Genomic DNA, 25,863 nt, shown 5'->3' with positions numbered 1-25,863 from the left:
ATAGGTATTTTCCTTTCGAACCTAAATAAAAGAAAGAACCACAGACAACGTATATGAATTTTACGTAGAGCTTTTGCAAAAGGAGAAGGCTCTGAGAACTTCTCCTCCGAGCAGTTCTACAGAGCGTTCTGATCTGCTCTCACAAAGACTCCTGTTTTTATTATCAAAGAAGAACAGGCAAGGGGGCAGTCAGGAAAAACAACAGAGGTCGTAAAGCTTCTAACCCAAACATCTAACAACCTAGTTCCAGATGTGATATCTGATCAAAGGTCTGAGCCCGGTTCAAATCTCGGTCAGTACTGTCAAGAAAACAAAATACGACTGCTCACAGGTAGTTACTAAATTAAGAGGTGTTCTTGTAAAAGGATTTAAGGTCTGAGAAACTTAGTGTTATCTATTTCTCGTAAAGTTGAACAGACAGTAGTGACCTCCAGGTCATTTAAAGAAGAGAACACTTTAAACAGAAAATCACAAAGATCTTTAGACTTAATGTGAACTAAAGTAAGAATATAATGATAATACCAAAAAATCTCTAACAAGGGCTTTCTGTTTTATCAAAACTATTAGCTTCATCTTAACCTTCAGCTTGCATGTTGGACCCAAACCCAACTAAATTATTCAGAGAAATGTTCTCTTTGCTCATTGACTCCATTTCAGATTGACCTGTCCTTAGAAAATTGATACGTACCAAAGGCTTTTAAGGTAGCTGCAATTAAACCTTTACTTAAGAATCTTTCTGTCAAACAAGATGAATTGATAAATTACAGACCTACAGTATATTTCATCTTCCTGGTCTTGTGTCTATTCTGGTTTTGTTGGATCTCAGTGCTGCTTTTTCCACAGTTGACCACAATATTCTCTTAGAAAGGGGTCGAGGGAACAGCACTTGGCTGGTTTAGCTCATATTAGTCCGATAGAGTCTAATTTGTTCATATATGTGATAAATCTTCTACACACCCCAGTGTTATTTGTGGAGTGCCACAAGGTTCGGTTCTTGACCCAATTCTCTTAAGCTGTCTATATGTAGCATGGGATAGATTTCCATCATTATGCCGATGATTTTTAGCTTTATCTATCCCTAAATGTTGATGAATTCTAACATGGCCACTTTCATTCATTCTGCTACGTTCTTCCTCTACCACTCTCCATTTTGTATAACTTATTATTATTTCAGTAGTTTATGTTTTCTCTTGAAAAGCCTGGCATTCTGTTTAGCTGTGATACCTTCTTGAAGGTGGGGCATCGACCGAGAAAACGCTGCCAACAACTAAACGTTCTTCTTCTCCCTCTATTAACTCTTTCCTTTTCTGTAACATAGACAATAGTTTCTACATCAGTTCTTCTGTTTCTTTTTGTGTGTATGCTCTGTCTTCTTCCTGTTAAAGGGGAGTTTTCCTTTCCACTGTTGCTTTATGCATGCTCAGTAAGAGGGATTGCTGTAAAGTCAACGACACAAAGCAATCTGCTGGGTTTCCTTAGAAAGATAACTTTCTACACCAGTTTGAGTAAAGAACTGAATGTGATAGACAGTTTGAGAATCAATTGAAAGAAGACATTTGTACTGAAACAAGATTATATGTCAGTTCAACTTGTTAAAAGAAGAACACCCACATGTTTAATCTGTCCATGAAATTTTAAGGGCAATGAACATCGCTAGCATCAGATGTGCATCAAGTAGTCTGTTTCTATTTTTATCTAAAAAAAAAAAGAAGAAGAAAACAACCAACACCAGCTGCAGCTGGCTAAAGCTCTGAGGCTTTTCAAACGGGTTCTGTTCAGAAGTGTTGATGCTTTTGATAAAACTGTCCAAGACTTGACTCCAGTATTTGTTCCTTTTGCTTCACACCTCAGCACTATGCCTCTAATGTGTGTTAAAAGGCACCAAACAGTGTGTGTTGATTGACAAGATGCACTGTGGCGCTTCTGACGTGCATCCCAGCACAGGAAGCCCATTAGCTGCTCACAAGTTGATGGGTGTACATTATACAATACTTTACAATGCAAAGAATTTACAAAGAACATATATAGCAGTAAATTGAATCCTTGCTCTCATTATGTTGAAGTAGCAAATGTTAGGATGTAAATCCCTTAAAGTATATACAGTTTATATATATATATATATATATATTAATTTATGGTAATTAACTGAGGTATTTGCAGTCTGACACTGACTGAACTGCAAACAAAATGCCTTTTTGTTGTGGAAAAATGTTCTATCGTTAAAGCCGGTTTATAGAACCGGTAAGAAAGGAAGCAGCAGTAGATTTATGACTTTACAAGTCCCTTGTAAGTCTTTCAGTGTTAAAACAAAGAAATGGCTCAGAATCAGACTGCTGCCCAAATCACCTCACGTTAAAGCTTTATTACACCACAGTGAGCAGATTCCATTGGCAAAAAAGAACTGGGTGAAGAACTGGCCACCAGGTTTTTGCTGATGAGCCTCAATTAGCTTGATTGGGAGGCTGGTTTCAGATGACGTGTTTAGAGGCTTCATTGCTCCCATCAAAAGATTCATCATTGAATCTCATTCTGCCACGAGAGACCAGATCAGGGACAAACAGCTCTAGGAAAACATCATGCTTAGGACCAGTGGCACCCCGTTCCTTCTGGTGTGGTAACACATTACATTAGAGATCAGGAACTTATAAATGATAAAAACAATAAATTAGCAATGATTAGATGACACAACTTTTATTAATGTTTTATTTTTAGGGGGTGAATGTCCTTTTCACATCCCTTACTGTAGTGTTGGTCCACTGCTTACCATGGTTAATAACCCTGTTCATACATGGCAGTGGTGTAGGTGTAATGTCCAACTTTAAGCTGCTGTCACACTGATTCCTGTATACAGTGGACCCGATTCGCAGGGATTTAGCACCACAGCCGCTAAATCCGCTCTAAGAATGCTTATGACTACCTACGTTAATCGTTCAAACACCAAATCAACCTCATTATGCATTAATATACATAGTAGAAATTGTTTTAGCCAACTGCAGTAGCAGATTTACATTCTTTGATGTATTCGCTCTTGGGGGTACAGCCAATCAATGCAAAGGAGAATAAATGTCGCTCTTGGATTGGCTGCTTTGCCAATGCCAGCCAATGGTGTGTCAACTAGCAATTTGCATTTCAGCTACCAACCTGCATGTTCTTGCAAATATTTTAGGCATGCTCAACAAAACAATCTGCGAATAGGCAAATGTTCCACTAAAATCCACAAATAGGTGAATCCTCCAATTCTGAACCGTGAGTAGGCGAGGGTCTGCTGTGCTGATAAAACATGTTATGTAGATCTTAATGTGAAGATATAAATGGCATTTGGTCGAACATTAAGTCCTTTCATGTTATTGAAGTGTGTTTTTGCTTTTGATGTTTTCTGGATTTGCATACGCACTGATGTTAAGGGTGGGAAGTTCACAGTGTTCTACCCCATCAGGACGGAGTATGTTGCTTTTGTCGCATATTTATTAATAGTGTTAATAAATATGCAGCAGATGTGTTCAAGATGTCTTAAAAAAATCCGTGGCAGCCTGACTTATTGAGTGGTCAGATTGTGTCTGTTTCAGTGTGAGATATTAATATAATGCTATCCAATGTTTCATTGGCATTAAAACAAGATGCAGAGCACAAGAAGGGCGTTAGGCAGCTGCTTGCTGGTTAGAAATTTTGTGCACTTTGCTCTCTCTGTGCTGCATGAGCTGGCAACATCTTCATAACTCTGTACTAATTCACTGAAACCTTTATCTATCTAAGGGAATAATGTATTTTCCATTTGTGCATTTGTATTTCCAACAAATAATCTTACTCATCAGATTTTCCTTCCGCATAAGGAGAACCATATTTTTTCTTATGAGTAGGGACAGATAAGAGTATGGTGCATTGTGGTGTTATTTTGATCGCGAAAGCTGAGCACAAATGAAAACCTCGACAGGCAGGTCACTTAAAGGAAAAAGGAAGAAACAATAAAAACACAGCTAACGGAGCGTTTTATAAAAGCTAACTTTCTCCAGCCAGGCAGGGTAGGCGAAGCAGTTGACAAAGCAACCTGAAAAAAAAACTCTTACAAACCAAACATCTCTTTGACTTTAAAGGAAAACAGCCTTGTTTGCAGGAGTTGGGCGGGGGGTGGGAGGATTTGTTGGGTGTATAAAACTTTCTTAGACATTAAGTGTTATCACTTAATAATATAAGGATGAAGAAGAATATTGAAAAAAATTAAGTTAAGTCAGACTGGGTCCATTTCTTTTGATTGTGTGTTTATATTCCATGCAAGAGGAGTTTGTTTCTAGATCGTTTTTCAGCATTAGCTTTAACAAATTTAGTTTGTGCAAGAAGCACTTGTGTAGCTTAATGAATTCTTGGCCTAAGAAGTGGTTTTAAATAGCTGAAGGAGGTTACTGCACAGCTTGTGGTGCTGACGAGAAACCAAGAGACGCAGGCATCAAATGTAGATAATTAATTCTCAAAAGCACCACATTCCTGACAGTGCTGCAGCATTGCCTCTGAAGGGTCAGTTAACAAACCCATTGCTGCTACTACTAATGATGTACCAAATAAAGAGAAACTCAAAAGAAGATGAGCCTTTTGAAAAAGAAAAAAAGCATACTTTCTTAAGCAGATTGAGGTGAGAAAGCAAATGTAGAAATTGGTGTGTTTTGCTCTCTCAACTTTCAAAATAGTTTTCGCTTCGTTAAAAAATTAACTTCAGAGATGCAGGTTAGAGGCTTACAGGTGTTAGAATTTATATTAGAATGCTGTAAGGAAGTTTACTGGTTTCAGAATGGTTCGATTGGGGGTGTAGCTGGAAACGGTTTGAAGCTTAGGAACTTAGCAGATGGCTGAAAGGTCCGTCCATCTGTCACTGTATTTCAAGGTCTGGCTTTAGTGAGCTGAGCTGGTACAATAAACCTTTTGGAGAAAAGAGTAGAATTAGCATTTCCACAGAGGAAATACTATTTCTTTCTTTTTTGATAAATAGCCATCTATGCAAACTTTTCTGAGAGAGCCAACAGTGCTGAGTGTCCATTAACATTTAAACTCTGGGCACATTTTCTTTGACTTGGTAAATTTCTTCAGATTTCAGTAAATCAAGTTATTGTCCAATCATGAATACATATCCTGAGGGGTTTTTTTGTGATCCAATTTTTATTCTTTTTTTTTTGTCATTTTGGGAAAAACTCACAAAGAATGTAAATCTAAAAGGAATGTTTGCCAAATAAACCATTTTTTTATTAGTTAGTCTATACAATATGTTTCCTTATGTTTTTTTGTTTTTACAAATAAAGTATTTGTATGACTTTTAAGTTGTGAATAGAAACCATTTTGGAAGTGTTGAAAATATTCTTACTTCTATATTTCTACTTACCCTGCTACTGTAAAGCTGCGGAAATTACCAATATCTCTTATACTGATCCGAATTATTTAAGAAACGGACATTGGATTGCGCAGGATTGCAATTTATTACTTGATTAAATTATTAAATTCACTCTTATACCTATAATTCAAAACTTGCAAGATTCGAGGAGGAGTAAAACAACAAACTGTTTCATCCATATTACCTCTCACTCTGTTGTTGTCTCTTTTTCTCAACAGATATTTTGTCCCAACACAAATTAGCATTAATCTTAGCATGTAAATATTTTTCTTCTATGAATTAATAATATTTCTGGCTGTACAAAACTTCAATTTTCTTCCATTTATTAGTCAGGCCACACAACTCGTGTGTAAAGATTTAGGGCGGTGCTTGGCATTACAATGAGCTGATACCTGGGATCAGATAAGGATATTAAAAATAGAAATAGTCAAAAGTTCATCAGTGATGTCTGAAGTGCTCTTCACATTTATTGGCACCCCTGGCAAAGATGTGTAATTTTAAAAAAAACCCTGAAAAGTAACTGCTTATCACAGTTGCATCTCTCACTGAAAATGTTGCAAAAAGCCAGCCTTCCCATTTGTTCAATGGGGAAAAAAGCTAGGTTGGACTCAACATCCCGCAGTCTCACAAAGAAATCACAGTTTGTGAGACTGAAGGGTCGCGTTTCTCACCAGGTGGCCAGCAAACACAGGAGCACCACAGGAGTTTAGATTCTCAGGACTCATTTTCACTAGTTACACCTCAGACTTCCTGCAGTGTTTCCGCAGAAATACTCTGATGACTCTGCCATCATCCAGTGTAGAAGAGAGGGACAAAAAGCTGAGGACAGAGAGCTGGTGGACTTACCTTGTCTTGAATGTGAGCAAAACAAAGGAGGTGATCTTAAATACTTTCTTGGATTTCAAGAGAAAGTATTTGATCCTGTAGGTCTTGTCCTGGAGAGTGTTCCTCTGGATATCATCATGCAAAAAACATATTCTTCACAAAACGAAGAATGTTGCAGGAAACACTGAGCATCATCTTCATCAAACTGTCTTAGACCATAGTATCTTCAGTCAGAGGCATCTTCAGAAACACTGGAACATGGATCACTACATGAGTTCCTTCTTGTAGGCATGTCAAACTCATTTTCATTTTGAGCCATATCAAGATTATGAAGGTCCTCAAAGGTGTCTTATAAAGTGTTATCTTGACTGTTTTATGTATGTGTCCCTGTAGAGTCTAGAGGGCCATCTAAAAAGTTATAGACATCTAGTAAAACTCGAGTTTGACGCTTGTGCTCTAAAATAACTCATAGAAGAAATGGGAGTAATGTAAGTTACAGCAACTGGTAATTTCCTTTAGGGAATAATAAAGTATTTTTAAATTGAACTGAATGGTAAAAACAAAAACAAAAAACATGTTGTTTTTTTTAAATGTGCCATAATACTTTTCTTTTTAGGACTTTGTACCCAACTTAACCAGGCGTTGCTATAACAGTGGTAGGCGGTGTGACTAAACCTTGACTAATGCAAATATATTCAGTCATCTAGATGTACTCATTACTCGTCTTTGTTTTAAAACATCTAAAACCTTCCCTGACATTACCCAACATGTCAGTCTTGACTGTCTACAAGGTCTGTAGTCATAGCAACAGCCCAAACCTCTACACAGCAGAACTAAAGTAAGCACCACACTGTAACTTCCTGAGCAGCGAACCGCTATGAAGCTTCTGCATGAGTTATTAAAAACAGGTCAGCTCTTAACATGGTGTCATCTCCTTCCTTTCCAAAGGGCTGAACCCATTCTGACCCGGATGAAGGAGGATCACACGCGCATTATTCTCCCCGCCATCGACAACATCAAGTACAACACCTTCGAGGTGCAGCAGTATGCCAACGCCGCCCACGGCTACAACTGGGGTTTATGGTGCATGTACATCATCCCGCCGCAAGAGTGGCTGGACAAGGGCGATGAGACGGCCCCCATCAGGTGAGGGCATGAGCTGGAGATCGGCCTCCATTATAGATGAGGATGTTTGATGAAATATGGATAGCTTTGGGATATGACTTATTCATGTATAGAGCCATCAAACTGTGGGGATCCGTGGTTCAGTGTGCTGCACACAAATAAAGCCGTCCCGTAGTAAGCTGTCTAATTAATATGACGAACGTCTTCATTTTGATGCAGGATCAGGAGGCCATTTTTGATGAGGTGTCATTAGAGTAATTGTGAGTTCCATCACTCCCCACCAACACTTGACCTTCAACCCCCAGCCAGAGGACATAGAATATTTCGATGCAATCCAGAAGATTTGGTGCATAAGAAATACAGTAGAGAAAGTACAAACTTCCCTGTGTGAGAAGAAGGACTGCAGTGACTAGTTATCACCATCTAGGTACTATAACGTTTTAAAAGGTTATGGATTCAAAACTGTTAAAAAAGTTACATCAAACAGTTCTTATGTGAAGTGATGTTTCTTTGAGACACCCTAAGGACTACCAAGAAACTTGAACTTGCAGTATGTAACATTTATTTTAAAAAAAAAATGTTGTTTGCATATATGTTAAAACTATCACCTGACAGTATAATATGAGGAAGCAGTAATATGAGATTACTGCTCATATTACTGATGAGCCACTTACAGTATCTGAATGTGGTTATGTTGTTTAGTCATTTGCAGAATACAGAATAAATGATGTTCCTTTTTGTTAGAAAAAAAAAAAAGAACAAGTATGCAGTACTGTAAAAAATTATCCTCCCCGTTACATTTTGTTTCATTATCAAACAAAATGTAATAAATGGCAAAGATAACCTGGGCTGTCTGGCAGTATACATAAGAAATTCAGAAACAGGTGAGAATCAAAGTCACAGGTTCCTATCAGTCTGGAAAAGGCCACAAACCCAGACCAATAGTTCTACGCATTGTGGGCAGGAATGTCCAATTACCAGTTATTAGGTTCAGGAAGCAATTTCTCTTTTTCGCATAGAGCGAGGTTTTGTTTGGATAGCTTTTCCCTGCTCTATTAATAGTCATAATTTATGCATTTACTCAGATTATCTTCATTAGAAAAGCCAATTTGTATCTGAAGCATTTGAGTTTATGGCAAAATCAAAAACACCCCATTTTTTTGAGTGAGCAAGCTGGTATAAATGTACAACGCACAAAGAAGTCTAATTTGCAGGAGCCACAACTGTATATATAAAAAAAAGGACTGAGGAGGTCAAAGGTTTTGTGCTGTTTGATCTGTTACTGGAGTATCAAGTAAGGTTTCCAGTACTAGCATCTAAATTACAATAACATACATTCCAATGATTATCCTCTGAGATTATTTCATTATTGCAAATAAACAAAACATTGGCCTTTTAATTTTGAACAAGAAAAACAAGAAGAAAACTTCAAGCTAGTTTTATCGACTGACCACAGTTTGTCCACACACTCTTCTCAGAAGCTGATGACAGTTTGGTGCGTGGAGCAAAGTGTCGTGCGTCTCTTCAAATCTTCGTAAAAACAAGACATCGCTGAGTGTCGGCCGCTTGGCATGTGGTGCACAAGCGGCACAAGAGGAGTTTCAGACGCCACAGAGTCAGGTCGGTTCCCCTGTTGACAATCGGCTACCAGCAGACGGATCGCCTCGGGGGCCGGCTGAAGTGTGTCGGCTGTGTGGATTTCTATTGGAAATCGCTATGCCGCTTGTTTTCTCAGGGTCTGTGTCCATCAGTGACAGAAGCTCTGTCATCCTCAGAGGTCACTCTAGAAGGCTTCTTTTTTTTTTTTTTGGTTTGGAGGGATTGAATCACAAAAAAAAAAAAATTGCAAAAGGATGCCAGAATGTGCAAAGCTGTCACTTTCTGAGAGGACAGGAGATTGAAACCATTTCGGAGACGTGACAGAGACGGACAAAGGCTTTCATCTGCAACTGCTGTGATTATTGATGGCACGTTAAAACGGAGACGACAGAACGGAAATATTGTAGAGGGGGCAAATAGGAAACACTCAACTTAAGTAGAATGATAACAGTTTTCCAAGTGGAAAAGAAAAGTGTGTTTATGTATACCATTCTTGTACGGCCAAAATGAGAGAGTCCAAAATCATTTTTGAAAAGATGCACAGAACTTTTCAGTGTCCCACTTACTTGAGCATGATGCAAATGGACAGAATATCTCTCTCTCTCTCTCTCTCTCTCTCTCTCTCTCTATATATATATATATATATATATATATATGTATATATATATATATACATATATATATATATATATATATATATATATATAAAGCCGTTGTGGTAGATGTAGCAATACCAAGCGACTGCAACATCAGGGAAAAGGAGCACGAGAAACTAGAGAAATACCAGGGCCTCAGGGAGGAACTGGAGAGGGCCTGGAAGGTGAAGACCACAGTGGTGCCTGTGGTCATCGGGGCCCTCGGGGCAGTCACCCCCAAACTGGACCAATGGCTACAACAGATCCCAGGAACAGCATCAGACATCTCAGTCCAGAAATGTACAGTCCTTGGCACAGCCAAGATACTGCGCAGGACCTTCAAGCTCCCAGGCCTCTGGTAGAGGACCCGAGCTCAGAGGATAAGAACCACCCGCGGTGGGTGAGAAGAGAATTTTTTATATAGCTAAGGTCAGCATTCCCTGCACATTTTTACTTCAAGATGTCATTCAGCTTAAAACTACAGCTGAAAACAAGCCAGAAGTCAGCTGCTTTGTTTCATTGTTTAGTTACAACACCCTTAGGTGTGGAAGTTGTTACTGCAGGTAAAATTATCACCCATTTTCTGTACAAGTACGTAAGTTGTTAATAAAAAAAAGAGAAAAAGGAGGAATCGTGAAAACGGTAAGAAGTTTCTTGAACCGACACCATTCGTAAAGCAATATGCTAGCTGTTTTACATTGCTAAACAAAGCGCTGGACTTCAGCAGATCACAAGAAGGTGGAAGACATCACAACAATGTTGCTTTGTTTGGTCCTTTTGAGCGGAAATTCTTGATCTCTTACGGAAAATGCTGCATTTGGAAGTGTTTGTAACTTTTCTTTTTGAAGCTTAACATGTAGTAATGACAACCACTCTAACCAATAACATAAGATGTTAATGACATTTTAAATTTGTTTCTGAAATAATACAAGAGTACCATTTTAATGCTAACGCTAACTGCTTTCCTTCACACACCTTGTGACATCATCCATGGTCTTGATCAGCCATAGAAAGGCCTGTTAAGGCTGCTCTGTTTTAACAATGAATTATTAGATGATTGAACAATTCAGCACATGTGATGATAAATGAATGTTGTTTTTGTCCCAAATTGCTAAATTTAGCACATTTGTTGATTATTTTGAATTCATCGTAAAGAAAAAAAAATATATATATAATAAGTTCCATTCAAGGACGGAAGGGAAGTTATGGAGAGGAGCTGCAATATCCCCGTGTTGCTGAAAATATGCAAAAATAGATAAATGAATAACAATGACAATATCACAAATGGTGTTTTAGCTTATATTACATTCACAGTTTGACATGGGTATGGTTTATCATATTTGCTTTAACCGTATTCGCCATTTTCCAACCTATTGCAATAAATGGACATTATTGCAACGGGCGGCACACTGGCCGTGTGAAGGGAGAAAAAAAAAAGAAGTGGTATCAGCAGATCAAAGAGTTCAGAATCCAGCTACAAAATTATGAATGATGGATCTCAGTTTTAGATGATTCATGTTGCTGCTATACTGCAAGCAGTATGAGCAAGTATTAGGACATGGGAGACCCCTGCAAGCTCACCATCTGCACTCCAAAAAGAACCAAACCATGTGACGGTGAATCAGTAAAACACCTCAACACCAACAAAAGTCACTTTTTTTCTTACAACTAACTTTTTTAAGGTTTTCATTCAAGTTACTACCCTCATGCATAGCCTAGCATAGCAACTAACTTTTTTCGTTTTGTCAGAGTAACTCCTTATTTCTTTTCCTTTAGCTAATTGATCTCTGCTTTCAGATGGCTGCTGTAACATCTCAGCTCAGAACGAGCAAATTAAGAGGTGATTCTTGAAGCCACTTCAGATGTATGGAGTTTAGCCTGTTTTTCTTTTCTTTTTCTTTTTTCAGGAGGAACAGATGGCTCTAGTTATTCACATAATTGGCTTCAGTTAATTGGCTCTAGTAAGGGGGAATTGCCTTAATATTGCGCTTTTGATCACCTCGCACATCAAACAGAATGAGAACAGCATGGAACTAGGAACTACTTTACACTACTTAAAATTTCCTCTATACAGTGAACCCTCGTTTTTCGCGGGGGCTGCGTTCCGAAAAGAACCCGTGATAGGCGAAATCCGTGAAGTAGTTACCTTTATTTTTTTTTTTTTTACAATTATTATACAGCATAATTAAATACTCTACATTAAAACCAAAGAACAAAGCTTGTTTTCAGGCCTAAGCATTTTTTTAAACAAATATAACTCTTTCTTACAAATAACTACAGTAAAATAATCATTTTAATCATCAATACGAAGTACAGTAGGACAAATTGTGACTCGCGTATTTCACTGTTCCTCTGACTGCGGCCTGACTCCGCTCTCTAGTGGCGTTTTCTTCTGCAGCCTGTGGTGCAGGTGTGTTTTTTCGAGAGAAGAACATAGTTATTATCGGTAGTTGTTGTTGTCGCCCTTTTTTCTTCTGGGCAACAATATTTTCCAAAATTTGCCAAGCTGTATTACGTATATTTAAATTACCGTAACGTTATTGGTAGAGAAAAAGCGCGGAGACTGTTTAGCCAATGAAGACGCAGAACACAATGCACTGTGGGGAAAAAAACTGCACAAAAAAACTCCGCGAAAACTCTGCCCAGACGATTTCACACGAAGTTTGTGGAGTGTGGAGCGCCGAGGCAGGTGGCCTGTCGAAAGGATGAGAGAGGACGAGACGAATAAGGCCGAGTGTCTTTCGTTTTATCTGCGCAACCGAGACACTTAAAAGCCTCTTCCTGGTCGCTCGCTTAAAACGTAAGCAAGACTTTCTTTTCGTTATGTCAGGAACCACAAGTATGTGTGTGTAAGTCAGCAGGCATAAAAAAAACTATACGCAGTGTTAGCTTTTGACAAAAAAAAGAAAGAAAAAAAAGTTTGTTTATATCAAGTTATATAACCGCATGGAAGTGGGGGGAGAAGTAAACCGCAGCTCTCTCAATTGTAACATCACTTTTGCACCACAGTCTCTTTGAAGTGTTCTGATTTGAGCGAGGAAGATTAATTTGACACAAGTCATTTACCATAAACACCACGATTTAAAGCCATTTACACCATATCTGCAATAGTTTTGTAAAGGAGCTTCTGCTATACAACTCAACTTTCTGAGTCTTTCCCTTTTATTTTTTATCCATGATGTTCAAAATAAAACTCAAAGAGATGGCTCACACTGTGTTTTATCTGAAGTCTGAGCTTAAAAGCCTCTTTCACTTTGGCACTGGCGGCGTACGAACCGGCGCACTCTCTTAGTACAGAGTCAATAAATCACAATGCAGCCCCAAGAAGCTCTTAAAAGTATCGCCACGTCCCTCTGGCTAAGGCTGAAATGTTCACTTGTGAGTGTCTTCATCTATGTAATAACATGCATGGTCAACTCAGTTCAGGAATTATGTTAGATACATGAATTGAGATCATATCTGTTCACTCCACAGTATTAATGCTCCCAGCATAAAGGCTCTGACTGAAACCCTCTGAATGGGAAGAGTTGGCACAAAACATTGAGCTGAGAGGGAAATAAAACTGTCTCTTACCCTGCCTTCCTTTAAAGCTCTGTGGTGTAGAAAATGTCTTGCGTAGTAAAAACATCTCATTTGATTGTATTTATTTATTTATTTTTTGCAGTAAAGTGGGACATATATGAAGCCATATTCTTTAATTCTGTCTGAGCTGAAGCTGTTTTATTTAAATAGTAAAAAAAAAAAAATGGCAAAAGGAGAGTAAGGAGTTTGTTTCATTTGTTTTGTTTTTTCCTTCACATTTTTTTTTGTTTTTTGGTTGAACTCTTTTATGACTTGTCCCACCCCTTTACTTTTTCCTTCTGACAGCAGTGAAAATGTTCCCCAAAATGGGTTTGTCAGGCAAACACTTGACCTGTGTTTAAAGGCCAGTGTTGCTCAGCACAGCCGGTGACAAATGTCATCATAAATAAACCTCCCAGATTTCCGCCTGAACAGGACTTTTGACCAAGACAAGTTTATTTTGTTTTATTTTTTAGGTGTTCCAGCTCAAATCTACCACAAAAAAAAAAATCCCGGTATTATACAACCAGATAAATGACAGATTATTGCATTAGATCAATCGGAAGATTTGTTTCTCTAACTTGAGCTTTTGAGTCTTAGTTAAACTGCATTAAAATGTTTCAATAATGCATTTTACTTCCACTGATTTGCAAATCAAACATTCATAAATGTTACAGTAAACATTATTTACTGAATTGCTTGGGATCTAAAAATAATGATGTGAGTTAAAGGTGTTGCTGATGTAGCCAATGCAGATTTGCATTGCATTAAAAGAGAAATTTGCTTGTAAAACATAAATTTAGAGTTCGGATTCGGAACCGGGTTTTTTTTGTTTGTTTGTTTTTTGGAAGATTTAAAGTACAGGCAATCAATTTCTGCACACAGTAGATTTACTTCAGAAATAGAATGTACGAGGCTAAAGACAAACGTTGACAGCACCTTGTCAGGAGTTGCTCCAGGACTTTTGCAGAAATTTCTGCTTTTTAATTTGATGTTTTTTGGACTTTGAGCTTAATAAGTAGCAACTAAAATCTCACCTTTTCACCGTTTCTTTTGATTGGCTAATATTTTGAGTTCTTTTCTGTGGAGTACTTTGTGATGTATGCCTTTGAAGTTTCTATATCCATAAAATGTTACTTTCTTAAAATCAGTTCCATGCACAGTTAAGCTCCATATTAGTCATCATATGCCGAATTATTCATACTGCAAATTATTCATGCCTCAGGCAGACTTGGGCTTAAATTAAGCTTTTAATTTTACCAACATGTTTCATCTGACTGGCTGGGTTGCTGTTTTTTGAGCAACCCAGCCAGAGTTCATACTTGGCTGAGTGAACTCTGGCATGAGCTAAAGATTAGGGCGATTGCAAGGAGACCTTCCCACCACAAATACTTTGAGCACATTAGCAAACATTAAAGCTGAAAACATCAGTGGAAACTTGCAAAAAGCCAGTCATGTCAGTCAAACTTTCTACTGATTATTGGGAATTGTGTACATTTTTTACATGCCATTTTTAATTGATTGTAACCAAACAAAAATCTTCTTTCCTTTTCCATAGTTTTATTTTCTTTCCAAAGATGCCAGCCTCATTCTTGCCTATACAAACGTCTTGGTTGAATAAATAACTTTACATCCTGATCTACTGAGGACATGAAACATTTGGGCTTATCTGTTTACTCCAAGAAACTCTGTGGCTTCTAAGTGGAAAATAACACACTATGTTTTATCAGCCTTGCAGCGGGCCACTTGACGATCAAGTCAACTACAGTTTCAACACGAATAATTTCAATATAAATCAATTATTGATGTAACATTTTGCAACCCCGAATCCCTCCCAGTCATATACACAACTTCTAATACAAATGGCTCTATTCTAAAAAAAATCCACTTCTGTGCCTCCTATGCTAACAATCCACTGACCTTACTCACATGTAAATAAGGGCAAAGCTACCTGCTTTAAGTGATTTAACTTGCCTTTAGTCCCGTTGCCAAGTGTCCCGATTACTTTGTCGATGAAATATCTTTGAGATGGGCTGTTACGTCTGAAGAGTGCTTCTCAGAACTCTTGGTGCTCATAAAGTCTTTGCGGTAAAAGCTGCAATGAGCTTTTCCGAGTCGCTCGATGTTCTGCTCCTCTGGTTGCTGGCAGCAGGTGGATCAGCGGTTTTTCTGCCTCGCCCAGGTAGTAACACGGTCTCTCTTGTTTGCTTCAAAATATTTCCTATTAGTTACGCTCAGTCTATATAAGACTCTTGTCTGAGTCCTTTTAGTTAAGAGGGTAGAGCTGGTGTTTGTAAATCAGAGTCATGCGTTTGTTGTTTCCCCCCTTAATGAGACTGGTACCCTAATGCATATGGAACAGAGAAAAATATGTATCACAGTTTTAACTTCAGCCTCAATGAATACCGTCTGTATTAAATAATATCTGTCAGGAATGAATGACAGTCTGCAGCCTGAACACACAATGTGCCCTGCATTTATCCTGTTGTGTTTTTATAAGCAGAGAGGATACTATAAGAGCTTTTACCATTATGTGGCTATCTCTTTGTATCTGCTGCAACCCATCTGAGAAAATGCATATGATTGCATTTATCGTTTCAATAGAAACCATTGTTATCCTAAGCTACTTATAGCGGCTAAAATCCTGTATTTTAAGCTAGTGATTGCTGTTGTTTCTGGTAGGCGTTGGGTTTTACGTGTGCTCAATCAGAATTTGTTATCCCAATCTTCAACTTGACTTATAATCATGAAGTCAGTTATTTTCTGTACAATGTCTATTGTCTTGCCATTTCCATTTAGAACCACATAAATCCAAACCAAGCACAGTAGAAAACTGTTTGCCCCTTCCCGTTAGCAACACCTGAAGAGAATCACACTTGACCTTAAATGACCCTATGCCCCTTCAGACACAAAATGAATTATGCCCCCTAGTGGCGATAAACACAGAAAAAGATAAATGGTTCCTACACTACAACCAAGGTAATCATTGATGCCATTCATCCCAGTTAGAATATCATTTAGCTCATCTGCCCTTAATTTCCCAAGCGAAAAGAATGATATTGGGACATTTTATGCATTGTGGATCAAGAGGTCTCTAGTTTCTAGGTTGGGTCAATAGTCATTTCAGTTTAACTGATGTCCTTCATGTCAAGAAGACTGATAAAAGTTGCATATAATACTTCTTTGTACAAGCAGAACTTGTCCTCCTGTGAAGTATCTGACTTGTTCCGAGCAAATTCAAACAAATCTGACTATAGTTCTTACAAGATCAACATTTACGGAGAAAATTGACTTTGCTGAATCCAATTAAAAAGAAAAAAAAAGCCTGAAGCCTAGTACTGAAAACCTGAGGCAGCTTTAAAGAACTATGTTGACTTAAATGAAATTTATCAAGATAGATCAGCATTACTACTTGAGAAAACCACATAAATGAGAGACCATTTCCATCTGAATTTTTCTTTAAACCTGCCTGATGTAAAACTTTTAAGTTATCAGTTTTAGTGATATGTTCCCTAATCTCTAAAGCGTCTGTCTGCGCTGAGGTGAAAGCCGAACAGAATTCTGTGTGAAACAGACTGGACTGCAGCACGCCATCTGCAATAAAGTGAAAAATAGATACAGAGGGTCCTTTTGTTGGCCCCACGCCTCCATCTCCTATAAAATAACTTCTGTCTGAAAGATGCTTTGTTTTGAAATATGATAGTAAAACTCATCCTCTGAGTTCAGACAGAGACTTTGAGCCTTTTCACATTAGGAAGCAGGACCATAAGTAGATTCTCTTCTTACGTCTACATTAGAGGCACATTGTTTGGCTACCGTGGAAGAACCTCAGCATGAATTTTGGAAGAAAGTTTAAAAAGTGTCTTTAAATATGTTGTGTTTATTTTTTTAATCTGTGTTTCTCTGGTTATTCAGGACTCCGGCTATGATTGGCTGCTCCTTTGTGGTCGACCGGGAATACTTTGGTGAGATCGGTCTGCTGGATCCTGGCATGGAAGTGTACGGAGGAGAGAACATCGAGCTGGGCATGCGGGTGAGGGGCTGCTTTATACCACACTGACTTACAAGAGTATTTAATCCTACTGGCCGTTTTCACATTTTGTCATATCACAACCAAAAACTTCAAAATATTTCATTGGGTATCCATGTGATTCCAAAATAAAGTACTCCATAACTGAAGTGGAAGGAGAGCTATCTATGGTTTTAAACATGGTTTTAACACAAAAGCGTGTGGTGTGAATTTGAAGGCAACACTGATTATTCTAAAACTACTAAATAAAATCAATCCATGCTACCAACTGGCAGCAGAACATATAAACATGGATTTGTGTACATTCATATCATCCGGCTACTGCTGCTCTGTGACGGCAAAGTTGTGGAAAAGTTAACAGCAGGATTAGGTTGTAATCCAAACATAGATAATAGCCGAATCCAAACATAGAACTGTTCAGTCAGTCGTCTAAAAATGGCCAGGCTGTGGCACAATTGCAAACATACCAATGCATGGCAGTCCATGCAACTTAACTTAACAGGCCAGCCGAGGAGACCAGACTGGACTACTTTATTGTAACAACACGAAAATGTAGTTTTCCAAAGGAGCTGCATATTATCGCAGGGGATTTATAACGCATCTTGATTTCTGGTGAGACTTTGATTTGTCTTAATTAAAAGGCAGTGGATTAGAAGGGGGGAAAAAAAAGTTTTTCTGAGATTTTCTGCAAATAAAAATACTTTTAATGATTTTGTGTCAAATCCCAGCCTCCACAAAAAAGCTGTAATTAGAAATCCAATAATTTGTGTCAGTGTAGGGTTGAACGGCTCTTCCGGGACTGTTTGTGAAATTTATTTTCTGACTTTTTAAAAGCACTTTTAATGGAGATTTGAATGTTTCTCTGCCTTAGGGATGAAGCTTAGCATACAAAACCCAAGGGGGTGCCAAAGGAAGCTATGATGACACATTTAAGTTCTTTTAGTTGGGAGTAGAAGGGGGAAAATCCCCATAATGCAAATCTTCAGCCAACCCAAAAGGCCCTAATGCCGATAGAGAAAAAAAAATTGCAAATCTCTCTTTTTTTTCATTGCTACTTTGAGTTGAATTTAATGCTTCATGTGAGTGGGTGGCATGCTGAAGAATCGGTTAGCTTTTAAATTCAGAAAATGTTTCTCTCCAGCCAAGTGGAACCGCTCTGAATCCGGACGCCCTCCTTGGGATTATTGGAGAGAGGAATACTCGAAAGATCCAGCTCCTCATTTTACGTTTCACCCATTTCAGAATCTCGAGATGGCTTTAATGACACATCTGAGGTGCTTGGTGCTTTACTTGTAAAAAAAAGAAAAGAAAAAGCAGCACTTGAACTGAGGCTGGAGAATGGATCTTGGGTTACAAATTGCTGCAGTGCTTTATTGGAGCCAGAGACATTTATGGTTGTTGATGACCATTTCAAAGCCTCCCATTATGCCCCACTGAGTAGCTTTCCTTCTATATAAATAGCATGTTTTTGCTGCCAGCTGCAGTAATGATATAGTCATCTAGCCTCTCGTGTTTCTAGCTGATCGTTGTACTGTCGTTATCATAGAGTGATAACTCAGCAGTTTCTGTTGTGTCTCAGCCTCCCCTGGGGTTAGGCACTGTTTCGTTGTTCCGGGAAGCCGCTTGGGCACCTAAGGAAACCACACTGCTGTGTCAGATGGGGTTTGTGGGCGAGATCTATTCAGCTACAGGAGCTAAAAAAAAACAACCCAAAAACCTTAAACTGGACTCTCAGATACCCAAATTTTTGCAAACCTTTTACGCCTTTAAGGAAAAACACCACTTTATCCTGCAGATGATGTCTTGAGACTGTCTGACATACACCGATGTGATCAATTTGTTTAGATATATGGCAATACCTGTCAAATAACGCTCTTTAAAACAAATTATCCTTGGTTTGTTTGCTTAAAATTCCTTAAACTTTTGAAATGATCCATGGTTGTTGAATGGTGGGTTATAACCTACTGTATTGTGATGCAAAACTTATATTTTATTCTTAGACCTTGAATTAGTCAGTAGCTTTGGCCATACAGGTAATATTTGTACTTAACCCACAGAGAGAGTAGAACAAGTGGGTAGAGTAATTGTCTTGCAGTTGGAAAGTTGCTGGCTCGAATCCAGCTTCCTCCTGTTGCACATCGGTGTGCCTCTGGGCAAGGCCCTTAACCATAAGCTGCCTACCGATCTCTGTATCGGTGCATAAACGTGTGTGATTTGGTGAGTGCGACTGAGTGAATCTGGCTGTAATGTAAAGCGGATTAATTGGTCAAAATGACAGGAAGAAGAGACAAAACCAACCAGCCAGATCAGAACCAAAGGAAATGCTTGTACAAGATTGGTTTGTGACAAAACAAACTGGTTGCCCTGTGAGTGGACCTGAGAAGAGGGGGCAATTAGGAACACAGGTCAAGAGGCCCCGTCTGGCTTATTGAGGGGTGTTTGATTACTTAGATAACTCAAAAGTATATCCCTTTTGTTTCTTTCAAAGCTTTCCTTTTGAGCTATGTCATATTCGTAGAATTCGAGAGAGTTCATCATTAAAATATATACGATTAAGCATCCTTTGTGACTAGTTTCAATATAATACATAGTGTGTGAACATAGTGTGAGTCTCATACATATTTTCTGATAAATAAATTGAATTTTGTTTCTGCTTAAATCATGCGACGTGCTAACTGATTAAAACAAATTCACCCTTCAGATTGACTTTCGATGGATGCGAGACTGATATGATTTCAGCATCTGAATATAATCAAGAAACCTTATCAATCGCTACACTGGGTTGAGCTCTCAACCTGCTCTGCTTAGTGACTCAAATTTCTCACCGTTTTACACTTGCTCAGGCGTTGTGGTTCATGAAATGAAGAAAAACATCCCGCACTGTCTGCAAACACAATTAATTCCCTCACTCCTCTTTCTTTTTGACCTGTCTGTAAAATAAAAGAAAATGCCACTGAGTTCATGCCTAAGCTTGAAAAGGTCTACAATGAACAACCAGCTTGATTCATTTACAATATACAGCCACTAATGGAATGGAGTCAGGTGACTGGTGGGTGGATCACAATTATTCCTCTCGGGCTGTTCACTGAAATGAGCTGAGTGGGTTGCCATTTGGGGAGAGGCTTGATTGACAAGAACATGTTTAGCAATTAGCCAGAGCAGCCCACAATACCGGAGTATCAATGACTGCAGCGAGCTGACAAAAGACAGGTTTCTTCCGGGGAAGGTTACTTGCATGTTTACGTGCGAGCTGCAGAATAGGCGCGGATGAAAAAGGCTTTAAGGGAGCAGCGAACTGCTTCCCTCATTCCAAGCGAGTTGGGAAGCAAGGACGTGCAGAATGTGATTATGCAGCACACGGCTACGAGGGTGCCGCTCTTTTGGAGTGGAATGTGATAGAATAAAGTTAATGGCAGAAAAAATTAATTAAACATCTCATTAGAGTTTCCGGTGTGCTGAGGTGTGAAATAACTTACGGGGCCAGGACTTGTAAATGATCAGAAGCTGGAATGAATCTGCAGAAACAAAGAGAACTGGCAAGATGCTCAAAAATTATGCACGTAAATTATTTAAATCAATGCGGAGAAGCTTTCTCTGTTTTCATTCCTACTGTCCATAATTAGAAAGTTTGTAGCAGTTTGTATTCAGACGCCTTAAACTTTTTCCGTCTTGCTCATGTTACAACCACAAACTGAAATATATGTTGTTGTTGTTCTGTGAAAAGCTTCTTTCAAGTCTTGACAGCTGTGTTTTGGTAGGTGACTGCGTGAAAGTTCATATGCTTTTCAAAAGGGGCAGTATTATGAAAAATCAAAATTTTTGAGCTGTTCATCACCTTGTAATGTGATTCCCTCATCAAAAGCACAGCTGGAGTGTTGCCTTGATTCTTCCATGCATGTTTGAGGAATCCTTTAATCTCCCGTGGCAACGAGACGCCGTTGCTCCGTGGAGCTGCAGTTTCCAAGCTGCTGAACTTCTAACTCGCAGAGCAGCCCTCCCCTGTGACTCCGCCGCTCAGCTCCTACAGACTAGCCAGGAGCAATTAGCAAACACCCGGTGGAACTGTGCATCAGCTGAGCTCATTATAGGAGCTGCTTCTCAGTGAAACACTAGGGAAAATGTTGTTAAAGGGTTAATAGAGGAGCCATGTTGTGATGACTTCCTGAAGTCAATCAGTTGATTTCTAGAGGCAGTTGGTAGTGCTGTTAATTCAGGGATGTCAGAGTAAAAGAGGCTGTAGTACATATGCATGACACTCATTACAAGTTTTTCTTTGGAAGTCTTTTTTGGAGAAAAAAAGAGAGTATGGTGTGTAAAGTATGTGGCTGAGAGCAATGTGGACACGTTATAGGTACTGAAAGCATTTTACGTGATGAACACCTGACGCAGCCAAACACAACATTCTTTCTGTCTCTACAAGCAACATCGTGTTGGATACACTTGTAAACAATTGTAAATGGCTCGTCTGAGCTTGGTGCTCACCTCTACCGCTCTGTGTGTAAACGGAGAAAAATGATCTTGAGTAGAAATGATGAATTCTACCAGAAGCGTCCGTATGAGTTTACTTCGTGATGAATCTCATCCCCCTCCTGCTCTGCTGAGCGCCGCAAGTACCGAGCAGCTCAGGGGAAGAGCATTTTGCTTTTTGATTTCAAAGTGTACAATACAGTCACAACTCTTATCTGCAAAGATTATGTTACACATAAAAATCTACTAAAGGCAAGCAGCCAATTCAGAATATGAAGTTGTATAATCACTGCAAATTTTAACATCACTTGCTTTTCTTTTGTGACATAAATGCTCTACAGAGAATTGCGAAATCTTCAGAGAAGCAGAAAAGCTGACAATGCGCTGTTAACTTCTGAATATGTTGTGAATACATCTTTTAATTAGTGCACTTTAAAAGAATTAGAAGTGAAGCATGTTTTATTTAAGTTCAATGACAGTTTGCAATCTAATTGTGCCTAAGTTTTTTTTTTTAGTTTTTTTTTTTGCCAGAGTGAACATAATGGTAGTTATAAAATGGCAGTTGGTAAAATGTTGTCCAGCTCTGGACACCAGTAATTGCGTCCCATGTTCAGCCATTAGGTAGTGGGCGACGCTTGATAGGAGAACACTGTTTTGACAGTAAGATGCGTCCAGCAGGATGGTAAGCCATCTGCCTCGACCATCTGGGAGGTGAGGGACAGGAAAGAGAAATGGGCCGACAGGAAAGCACCGCAGCAGGGATGCCTGCAACAGGGTAGAAAAGAAAATGAAGGGGAAAAATGTGTTATTTACTCCAATATTGAAGTATATATAGCATAGAATAAGGAAAGTAGTGGGAGACGAGGTAAACAGAATACAATCTGATCTTCCTCTGCACACTAAAACTGCTGTGTCATGGTTTCTTACAATTCTGTATCAGTTGCTGCAACTCAAAACACTACGTGGATCTAAAAACTCCATCATTTTGTAGAACATCAAGTACTGTCACATCAGTGAAACAGGGTTGATGCTTATGATGCACAACCATTTTGTATGACGTGTGTACACTGGGATGAATGGTATGAATTTTAGTCTGCTGCTGTGTTACGGGAGAGTAAAGTTACTTTTGCCATTACTTTATAGTGTATTTTTTTCCCCCATATTAGTATTTAACAGACCATTTGGAGGTGAAAATGCAATGTTTTAAGCAGTCTATGAGCAATAACAAAGTCCAGATCAGAAAATAGGTCAAGCTGCCTTCTGTTGGAGCCACTCTGAGTATTTAACATGCTCACAAGTGAATCTACATTGATTGAATGAGATTGTTTAAAGTTTTCAATATCATTCAGATTTAGATTTAAAATTATGTTTATGGAATAATATAACTGATCAATGCTAAATAAAAAAAAGTATCGTATTTTTAAAAAAATATCTGTTTCTATTTCCATTTTATGTAAAAAAATATATTTCTACAGACATCCTGTTGAAAATCATGCATACCCTTCAATGGAAAAATGTTTTGTGACTTTAAAGTCAATAAATTACAGAAATCAATTACTGATCATGCTGTTCCAGTTCTTCCAATGATACATCTTTTAATAATCTCTGATGAAGAGCTCCAAGTCTTTGACGTTGGAGGACTTCGACCTGATCTTTAGCTTCATCAACTGATTCCTTCTCAGTTTCAAGTCAGGATTCCTACTTGTTGCAATATTATTACTTCCATATATTATTACTTCCAGACTGGGAAAAAAAAAGATGATGGAAAAATAAAAAGATTACTTTAGTTATTGCTTGTGTAAATTTCAGAGCAGCTGTTGTATCTGTGTTGCAACACTCATCCCTCAGAAGTTATCAACGTTTCCATAAAATCTGCAGCACCCTGACTCAGCAGGAGATAAAACTGTGTTTGAAACGGTACAGAAATATAATAATGGAGCTAATTTTCGGCAAAACAAACGTGCTCTATAAAGCAAATAACTGAAGAGTTTTGATCTCAAGTAAACCAAAATGTGCTGCCACTTGAACATTTTAAAAGTGATTATTTTTTCTTTCATTATTTATTCTCAGTCATCAGATCAGTGAGCCAGAGAAAACACAATTCAGCTACTCTACACTCTTCAAATGGAAGGCTGACACAAACGGCAACATTGGTTTACTAACGTGAAACTAAATAAGACTATCTGAAGCAATTTATGTTTTATTATATGTGTACAATGATAGTTTTTATCTTTCTAGATAAAATTGTGTGAATTTCCTGCTCCCTTTGATGAATGCAATTTCAAAAATAAGCAAGTCTTAGTCTTCAAAACAAGAAGAAAAAGAAAAGCGTTATCTAGCGAAGATTAAAAATGTTAATTAAAATTTAATGCAATTCTGAACATTGTCGGAAGAACCCGTAGGGAAGCTGTGTAGCTCCGGTCTCCGCAGCAGATTGTTTCTTTATCAAGCCCCAGTTATTCTCCCTAAACCTGATTTAATGCCGTTCATACCTTTGGAAACCTTTGTGTATTGCAACTTTATACAAGAAGGCTGCCACTTTGATGCCAGAAGGCTAATAAGTGAAGTCTAGATGAGTTTACCAAAACAATCTGCTCAGGAGCTCACTTAGCCAGCAGGAAGCCATCCAAAGTACTTCATGATGTCTGTCTCATTTCACAGCAGCCCAATCAATCAGTCCAGGAAACGAAGTGTGATCTCACCGGGCGGCCTGCTTCTCTTCATGGCATATAATAAACTCACATTGGACTGCTTCCGAGTTAATGAACCAAAAAATTATTTATTTATATATATTGGGGTTTTTTTCCCCTTCCTTTAAAACTTTGTCTTTATTTCCACCTGGACGGGGCCCAGAGGCTTCTGGTCATAATCTCCCCGTAGTGGAGAAAGTAGAGCTAATTAAAGTCTGGTGAGAGCAGCGGCTGTACGGGAACGGGACATAATTACACTTCACTTAACTTGGAGCCCTATACATCTCAAGTAGTTATTAAAAAGTGATGACAGCTGACACCTCATTATTTTTATTATGTTTGGTTTTGGCTTGACTTTACATACGTTCTTTGTCAAACAAATTAAACGGGAAATGTTTCACTGTAAATTACGTTTTTACATCCAGCTAATTTCAGGAGTGAAAACTCTTGCCTCCCTGCCAGTTGATTACAGCTGTTTTGGCACGAATAATATTTAGACGTAATTTTGGGCTGTATCCATATTTTAATTGGGACAACTTAAAATAAATACGTGGGTCTTTTTGGCTTTGAGATGCAACGTGTTGTGTTTTCCTCTGAAATTACATCATTCTCAGAAATTGCTGCACAGTAGAAATTGAGCTAAGCTTTAAACAGTTAGGCAGTCATGCAAAAAATTTATTTCATCTGATCCAAAGATGGGATTGCAGAACAGGAAATGCATGTTTTTGCTTTTTTGATCCTTTGAAATGTTTCAGATCAAACGAATTTGAAAATCACACAAAAATAACTTGAGTTAATGAAAAAAATTTTATTAAAGGCACAGTATTATGTATTTTCCCGGCATAGTGCAATTTTATAGCACAATCAAGTAACTATGTTACCTCCAGTTGTCTATATTAAATATCGCCTCAAAGAAATTTGACTCCTTGATTTAACGCCTCAAGTTCAGTAGCTGAGAACCTGCAGCTCTGAGGAGGAGCTTCAACGTTGAAGGCGGGGCTAGGTCCACCTAGGTGTTTTGCACAGCTGAATGGTTGTCACCAGAGTATAAAGGATTTCTCAAACATGTATAAATCAAAGCAACACTCCAGGTATGTTTTTGATGAGATTTAACATCCCACCATAATGTGAAGCTCAAAAAGGTCGACTTCACAAAGCACTGCCTTTTTGATAGCACAACCATAGGTGAAAAAAGTAAGACTACACTGATCCTCATCCAGGAAGGAAAATAAAAACCCTGAAGCTTTAAAGCACTGTAGGCCTCACTTACCTCAGTTGCATCTGGTTTGAATCTAATATAATTTCAGAAAAAGAGCATCACAGTGACAGTCAATCATGCTGGTAGTGTAATGGCCTGCTCTCTAGCAGACGATCCAGAAGGACGCTTTCTGGCCATCAATTTATGACCCTAAGCTGGAGTCCACTTGGATCAAGCAGCCAAATGTCACAAACAAGTCTGAATATAAATAGTGAAAGAAGAAAATATTGAAGTTTTGGAACAGCATCAATGTCTTGTCTTTGGTTATAACATAAATCGGTTTGAGGTGCCGTCACTTT

At 38.5% G+C, this 25,863-nt stretch overlaps 1 protein-coding gene across 3 annotated transcripts in view; it reads left to right on the top strand.

The window, feature by feature from the left end:
• The window catches only part of galnt9 (polypeptide N-acetylgalactosaminyltransferase 9), a 123,251-nt gene that overhangs the window by 64,384 nt on the left and 33,004 nt on the right, over nt 1-25,863 (top strand). For 2 of the 3 annotated variants that reach the window (XM_028034364.1, XM_028034363.1), the window contains exons 5-6: nt 7,148-7,345; nt 17,035-17,152. In XM_028034364.1, coding sequence (XP_027890165.1) covers nt 7,148-7,345; nt 17,035-17,152 — 316 coding nt within the window. Of the gene's footprint in view, nt 1-7,147; nt 7,346-12,207; nt 12,359-17,034; nt 17,153-25,863 lie in introns of those variants that run through there. The other variant, XM_028034365.1, reaches the window with a different exon arrangement.

The sequence above is a fragment of the Xiphophorus couchianus genome, chromosome 12 (genome assembly GCF_001444195.1).
Source record: "Xiphophorus couchianus chromosome 12, X_couchianus-1.0, whole genome shotgun sequence".
Taxonomy (NCBI): Eukaryota; Metazoa; Chordata; class Actinopteri; order Cyprinodontiformes; family Poeciliidae; genus Xiphophorus; species Xiphophorus couchianus.
The sequence above is the reverse complement of the archived record's forward strand: the minus strand, read 5'-3'. Positions and strand labels throughout refer to the sequence as shown.